The sequence below is a fragment of the Quercus lobata genome, chromosome 5 (genome assembly GCF_001633185.2).
Source record: "Quercus lobata isolate SW786 chromosome 5, ValleyOak3.0 Primary Assembly, whole genome shotgun sequence".
NCBI lineage: Eukaryota > Viridiplantae > Streptophyta > Magnoliopsida > Fagales > Fagaceae > Quercus > Quercus lobata.
Window position 1 is genome coordinate 74,524,161 of NC_044908.1, and position 15,931 is coordinate 74,540,091.

The window sequence follows — 15,931 nt, forward strand, 5'->3', positions numbered from 1 at the left end:
GGATGATAACTTAAAGTCCGCAAGATGAACGGATATAAAATGATGTCCACAAAATGGACGGACCACCTTACAGGGATGATATCATCCTACAGGGATGATTACTTGAAATCCACAAGATGGACGTCCGACGGATCGTCCCAGAAGGATAACTACATAGTCCACAAGGTGGACGGATCGCCATAACAGTAAAAGAACGTGTCCGCAAAGTGGACGGACGACGACCATATAAGAACTGCCCACAAAGTGGATGGGTCACCGAAAAGGTGAAAATATTTTGCAAAGTCCGTAAACCGGACGGTGTAACTGCCACAAAATGGACGGACGACGACCATATAAGAACTGTCCACAAAGTGGACGGATCACCGAAAAGTTGAAAATATTTTATAAGTCCATAAATTGGACGGTATAGCCGCCACAAAGTGGACGGATCACCCAAAACGGTGAATAATTTTACAAGTCCATAAAGTGGACGGATCACCCAAAACGGTGAATAATTTTACAAGTCCATAAAGTGGACGGTATAGCCGCCACAATGTGGACGGATCACCCAAAACGGTGAGTAATTTTACAAGTCCATAAAGTGGACGGTGTAACCGCCACAAAGTGGACGGATCACCCAAAACGATGAATAATTTTATATAAGTCCATAAATTGGACGGTATAACCACCACAAGGTGAACGGATCATCGACTCGATAAAAAGCTACCCACAAAAGTGGACGGACCATAAAAACGGCTGAAACAATTATGCTCCCAAAACGGACGGTTCTAAAACGCCCACGAAGTGGACGAACAACAAGACGATAAAGGTCAGCCACCACAAAGTGGACGGATAGTATATCCTATCCGTAATAGACGGGTCCGATTAGAGGTGAGAAAAGCTTTTTAAAGTGGACGGATCAACAGACCAGTTTGTCCAAATTAACACTTAACATACAAGAAGACGGAGAGAAAAATCCTTAACGGATACAAATACTTAACCAGCAACAAAAATATGCGTAAACATATAATGAAAGAAAAATATTGTTCGGTACAAAGGCTAACTTAAAACAAATCGTCTTCAAAGTACTAAGAACATATAAAAAAGGGGACGGATCCTCCTCAACATTTACAAGAGATTAATCTACTTTCTTGGGGTCGGCAACAGGAACCTCCTTCGGCACAGCGGACTCTCCATCACCCTGAGCTGTTTCGTCTCCGAAGAGGTCCTCCGTATTTTCTGAAGCGACGGGCAGAGCAGATGTCTGATCTTGATCACTGACGGTTATCATGGACACGTCCAAATCTGGGTAGGCCTTTTTTATCTGACGGAGTGCATCGTCAAAGCCTTGAAGGAACGATCCCCCCAGCTCCTTCAACAAAGCCTCAGAGTCGCGATACTCATTGACGGCGTCCTCCCTGGCCTGACGGAGTTTCTTCTTCAAATCCTTTACCTCATCTTCTTTACCCTTCAAGGCCTTCCCAGCTTCCTCTGTCCTCTGTTCAAACTCTTTCCTGGTCTTCTCAGACAGTTCGAACTTCTGCTCCATTGTGGACTTCCACTTATGTAGTTGGCTAAGCTCCTCCTCCGTCTGCCCAGCTTTTGACCGTACACGTTCCAGAGCCACTTCACGGTTGAGGCAGCGGTCCATCAAGCCCTTCATCATAACCAAGGACTGAAATAAACAAAATTAAAAAGGTGTTAAATAGAAAACTAAGAAGAGTGGACGAACATACAATGACGGATAAAAAAGGTTACCTGTGCAACGGCGAATAACCCCGTCTCCCCCATTGCCTCCGTCGAATGATTCACCAGATCCTCGTAATCCTCTGCGGAAATTATCGACGAAAGCTTCTCCAAAGCAAACTTCGAGTCGTCACGGAGAAGGGGAGGGGGCTTCTCCTCGCTGACGGGTGGGGCTTGCATTAAGCCCTTACCGGATCCATGTTTGGCTGGGGTGACGGTCTTAGCACCCTTAGCCATCAAGCCCACAACGGGTTCCAATGAAACCTTCGGCTGCTTGTATGGACGGTCAGACTTTGGCGGCTGCTTCCTCTTAGCCGACGACCCCGGCACCTTGGGAACCACAATCTCACCCGTCTTCTTTTGCTCGACGGCTAGAGATTTTATCATTGCCCTTCTCTTTGCGTCGTCCATTTCTGCAATACAGGACGGATGAAAATGTTTTCTCAAATTGAAGGCGAATTTCAAGAGTAAAAATTGACGGACTCACGTTTGTGTATTCTTTCGTCGTATCTAATAGCCTCTTGGGTGGGCTCAGGATCGTCACAGTACCAATGAATGGTCTTCGGATTCACCAATTTAGCCCAGGTCCTTTCCTCCGGCTTAGTTTTTCTGCAAACCTTTTCAAGGAAACTAAATTCCTCGAGGCTAACTTGCGGGCGCCGTCTACCTGCAGAGAAAGACGATTAAGATGTACACATAAAAATGGACGGATATGAAAAGTATTGCAAAATTAAGACGGGTGCATACACGATTGATTTATCACTGCCCAGGTTGTGTCAACGGGCAGGTACTCCGTCTCCCCTGGACGGTTCATCCATCTGTCACCCTCCAGGAAAAAGTAACGACTCTTCCAGTCTCTATTTGAGTCTGGGGTCTCAAAGATCACCTTCAACAAGGAGCTCCGACTAGCAAAACTATACATCCCCCTTGACCCAGAAATCTCGTCTGGACGGTAACAGTGAAGAAATTCACGGACCGTCAGTCTCCTTTCTCCATTCGACATTGCACCATAAAGAATCTCCATGGCTATGAAGACCCTCCAGGCGTTAGGAGATATCTGTGTGACGGACAACCCTAGATAGTGCAAAAGTTCCCTATGAAGTGTAGAGAGCGGGAACCGAAGTCCTGCCTTCAACGCTTGCTCGTACACTCCGACACCTTCTACCCTTTCATAGTAACACTTCTCCGACACATAGGGTAGACAGATGGAAATGTAGTCCGGGATTTGGAAGTTTGTTCTAAAAGTGCTGAAATGTCTCTCCCTGATGACGGATGTGAACCTATGCACTGTCCACTCTGGCAACATGATGAACTGCCTTAGTCCATCAGCACCTACAACGGACTCCAGTGCTTGATTCCCGTCGTCATCAGAACCCTCTATTTCAACTATCTCCACATCCTCATTTGTTGAGGACGAAGAGAAGGCAGACGGACTCCTATCTTCGCCGGGGCTCTCTTGGTCTTTATGACCGGACGGGTATACATCTTCGTATTCCGTCCCGTCACGAACCACCGAATGGTTACTTGACGCACTAGACATTTCCTACAATTGACGATGAAACCTAAGACTGACGGGTTTGAAAGCATTGACGGGTATAGTAAGCCTAACAACAATGCAAGGACGGAAATGTAACTTGATTATGGTATTAAAGTAAATACTTACCACACTTGGCGGAAGATGGGTGACGGTTGTTTTAATCGGTAGATACTCGTCCTCGACGGAGTGCTCTGACAAGGTTGACGGCTTCGCTCTGACAGACGATTTCTGGTTGAAAATTGTGAAAATGGGAGAGTGAGGCGCCTTATATATATATAGGAGATGCACCGAAGACGAAACGACGCTTCAATCCTATACAACGGCCATTCAGAGATTGACACGTGGCATGCTCAATAAATGTTGACAACCTGTCAGCATGCATCAACAGATTGTACCCTTCATGTAACCGTCAACTTGATGAATCTTCTTCTGACGGGTTGATCCATCTGGAACCGTCCTCCTATCTTGCATGAATCCGTCAATCAGTTTAAACCTTCTTTTTGTCTCACGGATCCCATTCCGTCATACCCCTACGTTAGGATCGTCACCCCATTGATCCTTTGACCTAAAAGCGGACGGACCATTGGGGTGAAGGGGGCAACTGAAGATGATAAAATATAGAGCCTGATTGGCCTACCTTAATGGGCCTGACGGATTGGAACTGTTGGGCCTGTGTAAAGATGGTCCCACGCGCTTTGAAGGCCCATCGCTGACAGACATAGTAAGGGCCCGTGATCCGAAATCTCTATCGCCTAGAAAAGCCCTAAGATCCAAAAAGGGAAAGCCTTGCTCACCACGCTTTGGAGAATTTGTATTAGAGTCCCACATTGGAAATATCTGGAGGTCAAGAAGAAAAGCCAACTCTCTACCACTATAAAAGGACTAACACTTTCGCAAATCAAGGTACGATTAATTGACCCTCTCTAGCGCTCTAAAAGTGAAGAAACGAATTCTGACTTGACCTTCGGAGAGTGTTTGGCCGGCACCACACCGGTGCTCTCTAAAGGTTTTCTTTCGATCGTTCTTGTTGTGCAGGTTCGCTTTGAGTCGCGAGTACGGTGTGACCTATTGGTGACAATTTCCAACGTCATCACCTGTGAAACCATTCACAATAAAGATCTCTGAGACAAAAGTGGCAAAGCATCTACTTGATAATTCCATCCCCTCAAAATTCTCAAACCGATTTCCACAAACCAAGAGTCATGACCAACTGAGTGTCCTTACTTTATAATCTCCCTCTGTTATCTCCAGCCCACATAGATAAATATAAATTTCACACATTCCTTAGAGACAGAGAAAAAATCACAAAAGGATTTTCCCAGATTCTCTTTATCTCCTGAGGTTCTGATGAGCATTGTTATGCAGAATTGAATGAGGGAATGAAGGAAAGTGAGGTTAAAGCGGATCTCATTAGAACAATTTGAAACCACAATGCATGTAGAAAAGATCCAAGGAAACTCAATAGAAAATCACCAAATCACCATAAGGGATGTTGGTGCAATTTTACCTGTAGTAAGAAATTAGCACCAGCAACAGTGCTAGCTATTTCATCCACTATATCAAAAGTAATGTCGAGTCTATCTCTGAAAACATCAGCATATTTATATGCTCCACCACCTGTGGCCTATGTGAATAGGAAAAAGTAATTAAAAAAAAAAAGTTATACAAACAAGGAATAAAGTTCCAAAAACCATATTAGTAGTATTTACTAAAATCAGTTGCAACTGGGTCGCAATATAATGGGAATGTAAATATTAAGATTTCAATTTAATTATCTTCTGTTAATTTTTTTAAAAATATTGTCAGAATTGGCTAAATTCATCCCTCAAATGCAAGGTTAATTATCAAAAAGAATTTGATTAGTTATTCAAGAGATTTTACAAGGATTGGAAAGTGGTTCTCCTCAATCTCTTCAATCAAAAGTAGCATGTATGTGAAATAGCGTTTCAGGGTATGAGTTAAAAAATCAATTATCAGTGAAGTTCACAAATGGAAAGACATTAGTAGAATAACAATTAACGGGACAATCAATCCTTCACAAAAATTTAGCAAAACCAAAAGCACAAATAAGACACTTCAGCCTTTCATTATCAACACCCAGCGAGCTATGCATATTTAAATTTCAAGGGGTGGTGCAAGCAGAACCCAATAAATCCGAGGTAGTTCAGAGAAATATAGGAAAAACGTATTACTCCTTCCCCATAAAGCTTACAGGCCTTGAACTGGAAAATTAAAAATAAAATTAAGCTCAAGTGCTTCTTGGGCCAGAACTTTTAGACCCAGTTTGCCTTTCATCTATAAAAGTCAGTTCCTGCACTGAACCTTGCAACTCTGTCTGCTTTTCTCCTAGTTACAAGGTCAATAGGAACCTATATCTAGATTTCTAAAATCTAAAGTAAAAAAGATTACAATACCCATAGTGAAATTTTAGCCAATTATCTATAGAAGATCTCCATAAAACATAACTTCACTGACTAATGAGACCCATCATGTAAATACTATTGGGTCAGTTCATGAGGAAACACTAAATTCCTTTACAAACCTCTGATATCTCCTATCACAATCAGATTATTTTCCTTTTCTCAAATCTCTCTCTCACCACTCTTCTTTTCTCTCCTTCAAACCTAATACCTCATTCTTCACAACTTAATTAGTATCATCAAAACTACTTGTGGTGAGAATGTGAGACAGAACCTCAGGCATATCTCATGTTATGTGGTTCTAAAGCAATGAACAAAAATAATTGGGGGGGGGGGGGGGGGGGGGGAAGAGATGTGTACAAAATTGTTCATTTCTGCTTATGTAGACTAAATTCATCAATCAGATGAGGACAAATATCAACTATACAGAGAACAGTTCATGGAGATGAAGCAAAAAAAAAAGGAAGTAAATAGACTTGGAGGGTCATGTCCTAATGTATTACTAATTGTCTTCCTTGTTTTGTGGTTGATAGAACAATAAACTCCTACATTCCAGTTTTCATCAACCTATCAATAAATAAATAAAGAGATATCTAAGATAAGGTAAAAAAATCACACAAGGGGGGGGGGGGGGGGGGGGGAGAGGAGTGCAGAGACTTAGTCTCCCATGAAAATAAGCTGTGGGGTTTGGAAAGAATCAATGATGTTCATGCTAAAAAACTCAATACTTGAAAGTAGCCTGAGATTTTTATTTATTTATTATTTGGATTTTTGGTTCCAACTATTCAGCATGAGAGAACCCAAAAAACAGTTACCATAATGCTTATTGGTCAACTTGCTTATGATTAATAAACTAGCATGGAAACACTAAGAAAAGATCCTAAAAGGATAGTAGATAAAAGCAAACATGGACAAATAAGTTCAAGCAAGGATCATGTTACATCAAGAAATCAGGAGTGATATTGCTAAAAAAACAAGCAGCAATTGATATAGCTTCAGTCCAAGAAGAATCAAAGAACATCCAAAGAAAATAAGAAGGCGCTGAAGCCTATAATCTTTGGTTTTTTTGTAACTGTCACAATCATTTTAATCCCTATCTTAAAGTAATAGAAAGTTATAACGCCATATGCATTACTGCACTTCAGCAGAATACAGACACATATGAATGAGCCATCAACTTTGCAAGTTTTGTTGCTTGGAGAATAGTAACCTATTGGTGAAACTTTGAAAATGTGTTTGTGTCTGGGTGTGTGTTGGGGGGGGGGGGGGGGGGGGGGGGGGGGGGGACTGGGGGTGTGTGTATGTTTGTGTTCCTAAGAATGGTATAATTGCTATGGCAAACTTGACAAAGTACTAGAATCAAAGTTCTAATATGCCAACACTCTCATCCAAGTGAACAGCGATGAAAGGCAAGATACTATAGTCATAAAGGAAAGATACTAGTTCTGCATATAGAACATAAAATGTCATTAAAATTTTGTCTAAGATTTTATTTAAGGCATCTCAGGCAACCTCCCTTACTAGAAAACTATGGACTGAATTACGTCATGGCATTCTAGAACATTTCAAACTAAACGATTTTGCTTCTCAGTTGTATTACACTACTCAAGCATTTAAAAACACGTGATTTCAGTGAGAATAAGAAAAAAGTATAACGCAAGGAGCACAATCAATTTTATTTCATAATTTATTATGTTTCCATGTCATTTTTGAATTTTGAACATGTTTTCTTTTTAAATTTGATCTGTAATGTTGAGGATTTTATAGGATGTTTTTCAGCCTATCAAAAAGACTCTCTAGCAATAATTTGAGACTTGGCAATACAAATTTAACTTTTCTGATTGGGGAATGTTTCTCTTGCTTGTGGTCATTCCAAGCACCCTTAGGCCTTAGGTGGTGAAGCCTAAGGTTTTCAGGAAAAGTCTGGTTTCAGCTTAAGATTTGTTCGTGCTATCTTATTTTCCCTAATTTCTATTTTCCAAACTAATCTGTCCTGCATCAGAGAAATTTCCACACAAGTTTGGCAATGTCTACAAAGTACAAACATAAGAAGAGAATACTCATCAAACTATTGCACACACAGAACAAGTCCAAGCATGAAGTTTACCTTAATAGTCATATTTTTGTGAAATCCGGTTGGTTGCACATCTGAACTCTCTCCTGAAAATGAAAAATTTATCAACTTTAAGAAACTATACACATTGTAAGACCAACTATCAAAATAGGTTAATATCATCATCACAGAAAGTTGCAAAAAAAAAAAAAAAAAATCAAAAGGGTTCAAGGTTAAGAAACACAATTGCTAATTTTATAGTTTGATTTTGAAAGTAGCGTGTTCCAGTTTGCTAAATTAGTAAAGTCTATTATCGTTGAATAAAAAATCTGGGGTTCAAAGTTCAAAACCCGCTTACAGCAAAAACCAATTGGTCTATTGGTTTGACTATAAAGAGAAATGATTATGTGTTAGATGCAATAGGTTGAAATTTTGTCGAAAAAGTATAGTTTGAAAGTGGAAATCGTACCAGCAAAAAAGAGACGTTGAGAGTGAAGAAACTGAATCCATTGATTGAGAAATTTAGTCTCAAACTTAACGAAATTTAGGGTCCCATCAAGAATATGGCACTCTATTGAACCATCGCTGCAGCTTGTCATGCACTTCTTGTTCTCCCTTACAAGGTATACTACTTTAACAAGTGTTCCTGAACTCAGAAACAAAAGCCAGTACTTAAAAAAATAGTTAAAAACTTTCATATTTAGAAAACAAAACAGGGAATCTAGCAATAAGAAAAAGCATTTCAAAAACCAATAAATAAAGCAAATTATTACCTCCAATATCTAGAGATATAAGGGAGCTATCATTATCAATGGGAAGTTTGGGAAAAAGTAGTGTTGGATTTTGGTGATTGAATGGTTGCTGCTGAGTGATTAGACCATTGAATCTAAACCCCTCCACCTCCTCTAGTTGTTGACACTTGGAGCGTTCCATGGCAATGTACCTACACTACAAAAATTCTGTATTGTGGATTTGGGAATTTTTTAGATATGTTTAGGATTGAATTTGAACCAATGACGAATGATGATCGAACTAAGACACCAATTGATTTTTGAGGTTTGAAACTTTGAACATGGAACCCAGTTCTCTTGTTTACAACAAAAGACTTTACGCAATCTTTCTAACAACTGGTTAAGATATGTACAACAAAAGATTTTACCGAAAACTTGTTAGATATGCCGTTTTTTGGATTGGGAGGAGCTACTGGCCAAGGAATGGGCCCTACGCAATCTTTCTCTCTCTTTTTTGGGTGGTTCTTTGTATTTTCCTTTTTTTTTTTTTCTTTTTTCCTTTTTCTTTTTTTTGGGATTTTTTTAACCAATCTTAAAATTTGAAAAAAAAAAAAAAATAGAGGAAGGCCAGAATGAATTTTGAGAAGGATACATATAATTTTTTTTTTTCTCAAGTCACTAAATTTTAGTATGATTTATTATTTTTTCAACACTATTTCAGCAATATTCATGAAAACTTTAAAAAGTGTGCCTTAGCTTTGCCATCAAACAGGCTTGCTTCAAGTAATATCTCTTGAATCCACCGGAATATAAAAGAAGAATTTTTCAGAAATTTTGTTAATGAGTAAACCGCATTGCAGAGGCTACAATTTAGGAAAATGAACCCTAGAACTACCATCTATATTCCTTAAGATGGCTAGAAGATATTGAAAATTGTAATTTGTGTGAGGAAAATTGACCAAAAAATGCATAATTGAGAAAATTACAAAATCAAATTTTGACAAAAACGGCTAATTAAAGGCCTATGTAGAGGAATCTGCCTGAAAAGCAATGTAGGTCATCATTGATCTAATAGTCAATGAGTTTTGATCCTCATGATTATTCCCTTCATCTCATTAAATTTCACGCCAATGATTTCCTCTAATACTTGCTACTTTTTGGATTTCTTGCGTGTTTTCTTCTAGTGATCACCCTATACAAAGAAAGTTTGTATTGTTTGCTCTACATCAATAAACTTTTGTGCATGGCTAATCAAAATTAGTTATTTTCTATATATTTCTCCTAATGTTTTTAAGTTTTCTTTGGCAATACTGATGGACTAATAATCAGAGAATTTGCATGACATGATATTTTATAATACCCATATTTTGCATTAATAATTGTCAATTTTTGTGAAGAGCAAGACTTAAGTATAGTATTTAGGTATTATTCCTTAAGTTCTCTTAAAATTCAGGCATATGGCTTTTTTCTCATGGAATGAAAGATTATTTTTTAATTAAGTAGCCACATGGCTGAATTTTAAGAGAGGAACCTAAGGAACAGTACTTAAAGTACTATACATAAATTTGTCCTTTTGTGAATATTAACCTGATCAATTTTCAAAGAATTTCCTTCAAGCAAAAGTGCATAAGCAGGAATGATGTCACCAAGTTTAATAATTAAGCGATGCTCGAAATACAACAAATTTTACTACATAAGTTTTACATATAAGGTGTCACAGATAAATAAATAAATCAAACATTCATTTTGCTGAATCACTCCCTAATTCGGCATTATTTTACCCAACATCCTCTCTCTCCTAAATAACATCACACCTGCCAGAATATATTCTACCTGTGCCAAAAAAAATTTCTAGTATTAGAATATATTCTATCAACTAGTAGATCCACATCCAAGTAATTTAAGGTCTACAGCAACTGACCATGTAATATAAATTTTCGGCCTAGATGTTTGATGGAAACTAAATTTTGCATTGCACATCACAAGGGTGATGCCTGAAGTTCTCAAAACATGAACTGTACAGCTTGAAATAGTTAAAGCTACTTGGGAATCAGATTGCAAAAAGAAATAAAGAAAGAATCACAAAATCTGGTAGGATAACAAAGGCAAGAGGTAAATTATATAACAAATTATAAAATATGCCATTATTTTTCATATGTCAGATAGCATAATATGGAAACTTGAGAATGGTGATCTACAATTGAAACCCAAGAAACATTCAGCAGAAAAATATTGAACAACTTGACCCTTTAGGGAACGACAGTATTTGGGCAGAAATCTCCTTTAGCTTCATTATGTCCCCACTGCATTCAAAATCAAATGCATCAAACGAAATGCTAATCCTCTTCAAAACTGACGCAATTTTAAGCAAAATCTTTATGGCATGAATCTCTTTTTCATCTCCAGATAAACCAAAAATATTGATAGTCTTGAGGTGGGTCACGAGACACGAAGGCATTCGATCCAATATCGAATCAAAAATTCCATGATATGTAATCCCCTACATGGTTAACAAACAACACAAAGTTAGTGCAGTGGCAATTCAACAGTGGTCAGGGCACTGTATCAAAAATTGCAGTTCAAAAAACAGTTACCATTGCTAGTTCAAGAAAGTCAAGACAAGGAGAGTTCCGAAGCATGGTCAGTAGACGAGAAAATTCAATTGGTAATTCACTGCCCAAAGTGAGACTGGTCAAATTGTTGAAAACAGGAAGAAGGGGAAATAACTCCTCTGCATAATTGAGAACCTACAATAACACAAAACATCACCATTAAAAAGTTTCAGGTGAGCCTCTTAATAAGTGAATAGATAAAAGGAATCCTTGCTACAAAGGGATTCATTTACACAAGTAATTAGCAGTTGTGAACATACCTCGAGAGAACTAACCTGTAGTCTCAGCTTTTCTACATTACCGAGCCCATCTAGAAGCTTATATAGACGATGAGCATCTTGAACATCTACGTAGAAATCTTCATCATCTCTTTGAAAGACTTCAATAGATGCATCAACAACTGAGGATGAATTTAATAAGCAGAAATCATTTAGGTGGTCACCACTGAAAGAAAAAGATTCCAAACTATTACCAAAAATCTTAACTTGACAACTGTTTGATTCATTCTGACCATCTGCGTCAGCATTCAGGTCATCTTTATTCTCATTTGCATCACTAATATGTAGAATTCGAAGCATTGGAGGAGCGATATACACAGCCTTGACATTATTCCAAATGCAGTCAATTATAAATAACTCCTCCAGAATTGGGCAACCTGAGAAGAGCTGTTGTGTTGAATTATCATCCGGAAATATAACTTCCATAAGAATCAATTTCTTGAGACTTGGAAAACTGACACTTGCAGTAGGGAGTTTGAGGTAATGGAACATGGAAAGTGTCAACTCTTTTAATGATTCACATGTAAATAAGCGAGGCGTCAATTCTAATGATTCCTGAAAGTTTGCAAGACCCAAATATAACACCTGAACCTTATGCTTCACCACAGCACTTATCCATGAATTAATGCGATGTATTTCACATTCCACATCACATGAAAGAGAGAAATCTTTTATATTTGAGGAATCACGAAGTGCAAGCGCTCTTTCCACAAAATTCATGAGCATCGTCTTCCTATCCGGTTCCTCTTCATAAAACTCAAGTTTGGGAATGGATGTCCATAGGTATTGCCATCTTTTCGATAATATGCTTGTTCTGACAGCATCTTTGGTTGATAGGTATGACAAAATGTGCTCAAGAATTGCATCTGGTAAGTTGTCAATACCGTTTCTGCTCTTAATAGCATTCTGTTTCTTTCTGAACTTTATCTTCTTGACATTTTTTAATTCAAAACTTACATCCATAATTTCATGATTTTCCTACACCACATTACCCATTGTCAGATTTGTCTTTAGAATTCATAACAGCCCCTTTTGAGTTCTAAAATAAAATATAGATTCCTAAAACAATTTTTATGAACTCCTATCATGGAAAACTAATAAAACAAAAATTAAACATTCTAAATCCAACCCAACTTTTTATTATTATTATTATTATTGATCTGTTCGCCACAACAAATAGAAGAAAAACTAAAGCAAACCTCATTAGTGAATGCTAATCTATCACCCCATGTATTTAACAATTATCCTGAATTCATCCAAGAAAATTGAGAACCCATCCAAGAAATTCATTCAATAATGGAAACCACCATTAATTACCATCAAAACTAAGTTCAGAGACCCACATAACAATTTTTACTTATTTAAGCACAAAACAGAAATTAAGAAACATAGTATAGAAACTGACCTGAAAGCACCCTGGTATGTAGTCTGGATGTTGACCCAATTCCTGAGAGTACAAAATGTAGATTTTGTTATGGATTCACTTGTACCCAAGTTTAAGTATCTTCCTCTCTGTCTTCTATAACTGACTAACTACTCTCAGTAACTGTTCCAAAAATCATAACTGTGGAATGGTATTGGACTTTTGGTGGGCTTTTTAATCGTAGGTTCTTGGCTGAAAAATATTTATTATCAAGTGTACCATATAACATGTATGCAAAATAACCGTATCAACATTTCATTATCCTTCTCAAAAAAAAAAAAAAATCATTATCAAATGTTATCCCAAAAAAAAAAAAACCATATCAACATATTGCTACTATTAGGGTATTAGTGGGTGGTTATTTTTGTGTACTTTTCTCTTATTTGCGAGAAGTGCTACATCTATATGATATTTTTATGACACTTTCACAACAAATTATAAGTGATTCGTTGTTATTGATTTTAATTTAGAAATGTGCTACGTCTACAACATTTTTACAACAAATCATAAGTTGTTAGTTGTTATTAGTTTAAATTTGAACCTGACAGTAAAATTACTTTTTTGGCCTAACAATAACAACTAGTAACAACCTATCACTTGTGATTTATTGTGAAAATGTTGCAAAAATATCATGTACATATCATTTCTCTTTAATTTAAATCTGTCTCATAAATTACTTTTTTGCCTACTAATAATAATCAGTAGCATTTGCCACTTCAAATTTATTGTGAAAATTTTGTGGATATAACATTTCTGTTTATTTATTGGACTTTGATACAAACCCGACGGTTGATAACAAATAGTCTCTTTTCATGTTTAGATTTGGGATTGGGTTTGATAGGACGACAGTGAATGGTCCCTTTCTATTAATGGTTTCGAAACTTAGAAAGGCCTTACAGAAGGATGACGACTTCGCCTCTAAAGTAAATAGGCATTTTATTTTGGGTTACTGACACCAATCACATTGTTACCACAATATAAAGTCGCCTCTACAAATGTTAAAAACAAATGAGATCTTTTTACTCATTCTGGACTTTCAGTCAGGTCCACGTTTTTAACTTGGGAAGCACGGTCGGTCTTTTTTTATTTTATGTGTGTAGAATTCAATATGATTTAAGTTATAAAATAGATTAGCAATGAATTCTTTTGTGTCTAGACATAGCAAAAGGTTAAGACTTGGCAATGAGAAGTAGGAAAAAGCAACAACTATAAATACAATAGTTTCTCAAAAAAAAAAAAAAAAAAAAAACTACAAATACAAAAAATGCATAAGTTCAATTGGTAATAATAAGTAGGAAAATACCTCACCAGCAGTTTGAAGTGTTATTAGTAATATGCTTTCCACCTTTAAAAAGGGATAGAGTATGTACATTCTACAATAGAATGAAGAGTAATTATTAGGCGCTTTCGGAACATTGTGACACAGCACTCCTTCTGTCTTTCATTTGCCTTGTATTGAAGATTCCACTAATTAAATTTATTGTGAGATCTATCGTAAATATGAGACAAGGGAGCGCCATGTCACCATGCTCCTAGAGGTAAAATTCAAGTATATCATATCTCAAGTAGTGTGTTTTCGTTCAAGTATATCATTTCTCAAGTAGTGTGTCACCATGATCCTAGAGTCCATCCTCGTCCTTAGTTCCTCTTGAAGGACCTCTAATGGAACCCCGAACGTGTATTGCTCGTCTGTAGTGTTCCCTCCACTACTACTACTATCACTACTGCTACTATTACTACCACTAGAGCCACTATCACTAGAGATATCATGATACTCATCTATCTCCCTATTATCACTATTGCTAGACAAAGACACTATGATTTTAGACATTTTGAAAAAACTCAAGGAAAACCTAAAGACGAGATGGAGAAGATACCTGGCTCTAAACGAAGAAGGCCTAAGGACACAGGAAGACTTCTAGATAAGAATGGTAACAAGCGGGTTTCTTTATGCCCGGACCCGACTTGCAGGCCTATACCCGGCCTGTTTAATAAATGGGTTTTTTTGTTGCACTAAACCTGCCCCGTCGGGCCCCACAGGGCCTATGGCCCCTAGCCCAAAATCACAATCCCAGAAATCAGAACAAACCCAAAATAAAAAACCACAAAATATACATGTAATTTTCTTGGCAATCACAGCATTTTCTTGGCATCCAAATAGATGCCAAGATCTAAGAAACCAATCTATACAAAAAAATCCAACAAATTACAAATCCCAAAAATTTTGCAAACCCAGAAATAAAATTAGCAAATCTGAAAATCCCAGCAACAAAACACCAAAAAAACCCAACAAATTTGGCTCACAAAAAAAAAAAAAACCACACTAATTGTGGATCTATGATGGGTGAGGGGTGGTTCACGGTGGATCTGTAACAAGCGAGGTGCTTGATTGTGGCTGGGCTTGTCGGCGACGATTTTCTTGGATCTTGTTTTCTAGGCTTGGTTTTGGCTGTGGTGGCTTGGGTGAGTTGCTAATTTGGGTGGCTTGGGTGAGTCGCCACCAGTCGCCGATCTCTATTTTCATTGAGTGCTTGAAGCGTTAAAGCTGGTGCTTGATCGCTTAACGGAGCACTTGAGGGAGGGCGGTGATAGGGCTTGACCGACGGTGACAGCTTGGGCCGACGGTGAGATTGAGAGCCAGTGAGAGTGAGTGGGAGAGGAGAGTGGGCGACTGATGAGTGACTAAGTGTGTATTGTGAGATGAGAGAGGGTTAGTTTTAGGGTTTATAAGTGTATATATATATATATATATATATATATATATATAAGGGTTTTTTTTTGTAATTGTATTAACTTATAATCGGGTCGGGTTTTTATCGAAACCTAGACCCGACTTGGACCTGTTTCGGGTTTTTTTTTTTTTAAACCCAAACCTAACCCTATTTTTTATCGGGCCGAGTAAAACCAGACCCATTAGGGTCAAGTCGAGCCGGGTACTCGCAGGTCAGGTAACAATTGTCGTCCCTACTTCTAGACGAGGCGCTAGACGACAAGTGTCAAAGAAGAAAAAATGGAAAATGTGAAAGGGTAGGAGAGGAATTCTACTATTTATAGACAACAAAGCTGGTCATAGGAAACAACACAGCCAACCAGAAGAAGCCACTTGGTACTTTTCTTAAAGGACGAAGCGACATGACTAATGAACTTCAGGA

The 15,931-nt window shown here is 37.8% G+C and overlaps 1 protein-coding gene and 1 long non-coding RNA gene across 3 annotated transcripts; both read right to left on the reverse strand.

The window, feature by feature from the left end:
* Nucleotides 1-4,802: 4,802 nt before the first annotated feature.
* Nucleotides 4,803-8,283, reverse strand: LOC115991458. Its single transcript, XR_004092189.1, has 3 exons — nucleotides 8,205-8,283; nucleotides 7,790-7,842; nucleotides 4,803-4,886 (listed from the first exon to the last, which is right to left on the reverse strand). It is a non-coding gene; the product is annotated as an uncharacterized LOC115991458 (long non-coding RNA).
* Nucleotides 8,284-10,666: 2,383 nt separating this feature from the next.
* LOC115988394 (F-box/LRR-repeat protein At3g59190-like) lies at nucleotides 10,667-12,865 on the reverse strand. Of its 2 annotated transcripts, none has more exons than XM_031111939.1 (4): nucleotides 12,762-12,865; nucleotides 11,354-12,334; nucleotides 11,061-11,213; nucleotides 10,667-10,966 (listed from the first exon to the last, which is right to left on the reverse strand). In XM_031111939.1, the coding sequence occupies exons 2-4, from the start codon at nucleotides 12,317-12,319 to the stop codon at nucleotides 10,685-10,687; spliced, it is 1,401 nt and encodes a 466-aa protein (XP_030967799.1). In that variant the 5' UTR covers nucleotides 12,320-12,334; nucleotides 12,762-12,865; the 3' UTR covers nucleotides 10,667-10,684. The 2 variants fall into 2 exon arrangements, with proteins under 2 accessions (XP_030967799.1, XP_030967798.1); XM_031111938.1 differs by having other exon boundaries at nucleotides 11,339-12,334.
* Between the last annotated feature and the right edge of the window lie 3,066 nt (nucleotides 12,866-15,931).

Excerpts from the sequence above, each read along its gene's own strand:
- LOC115988394 (XM_031111938.1), bottom strand. The coding sequence starts at position 12,319 with ATGGATGTAAGTTTTGAATTAAAAAATGTCAAGAAGATAAAGTTCAGA. Across the intron at positions 11,214-11,338 it reads TACAGGTTAGTTCTCTCGAG|GTTCTCAATTATGCAGAGGA; the intron begins GTATGTTCACAA and ends GTGTTATTGTAG. Across the intron at positions 10,967-11,060 it reads ACTTTCTTGAACTAGCAATG|GGGATTACATATCATGGAAT; the intron begins GTAACTGTTTTT and ends TTAACCATGTAG.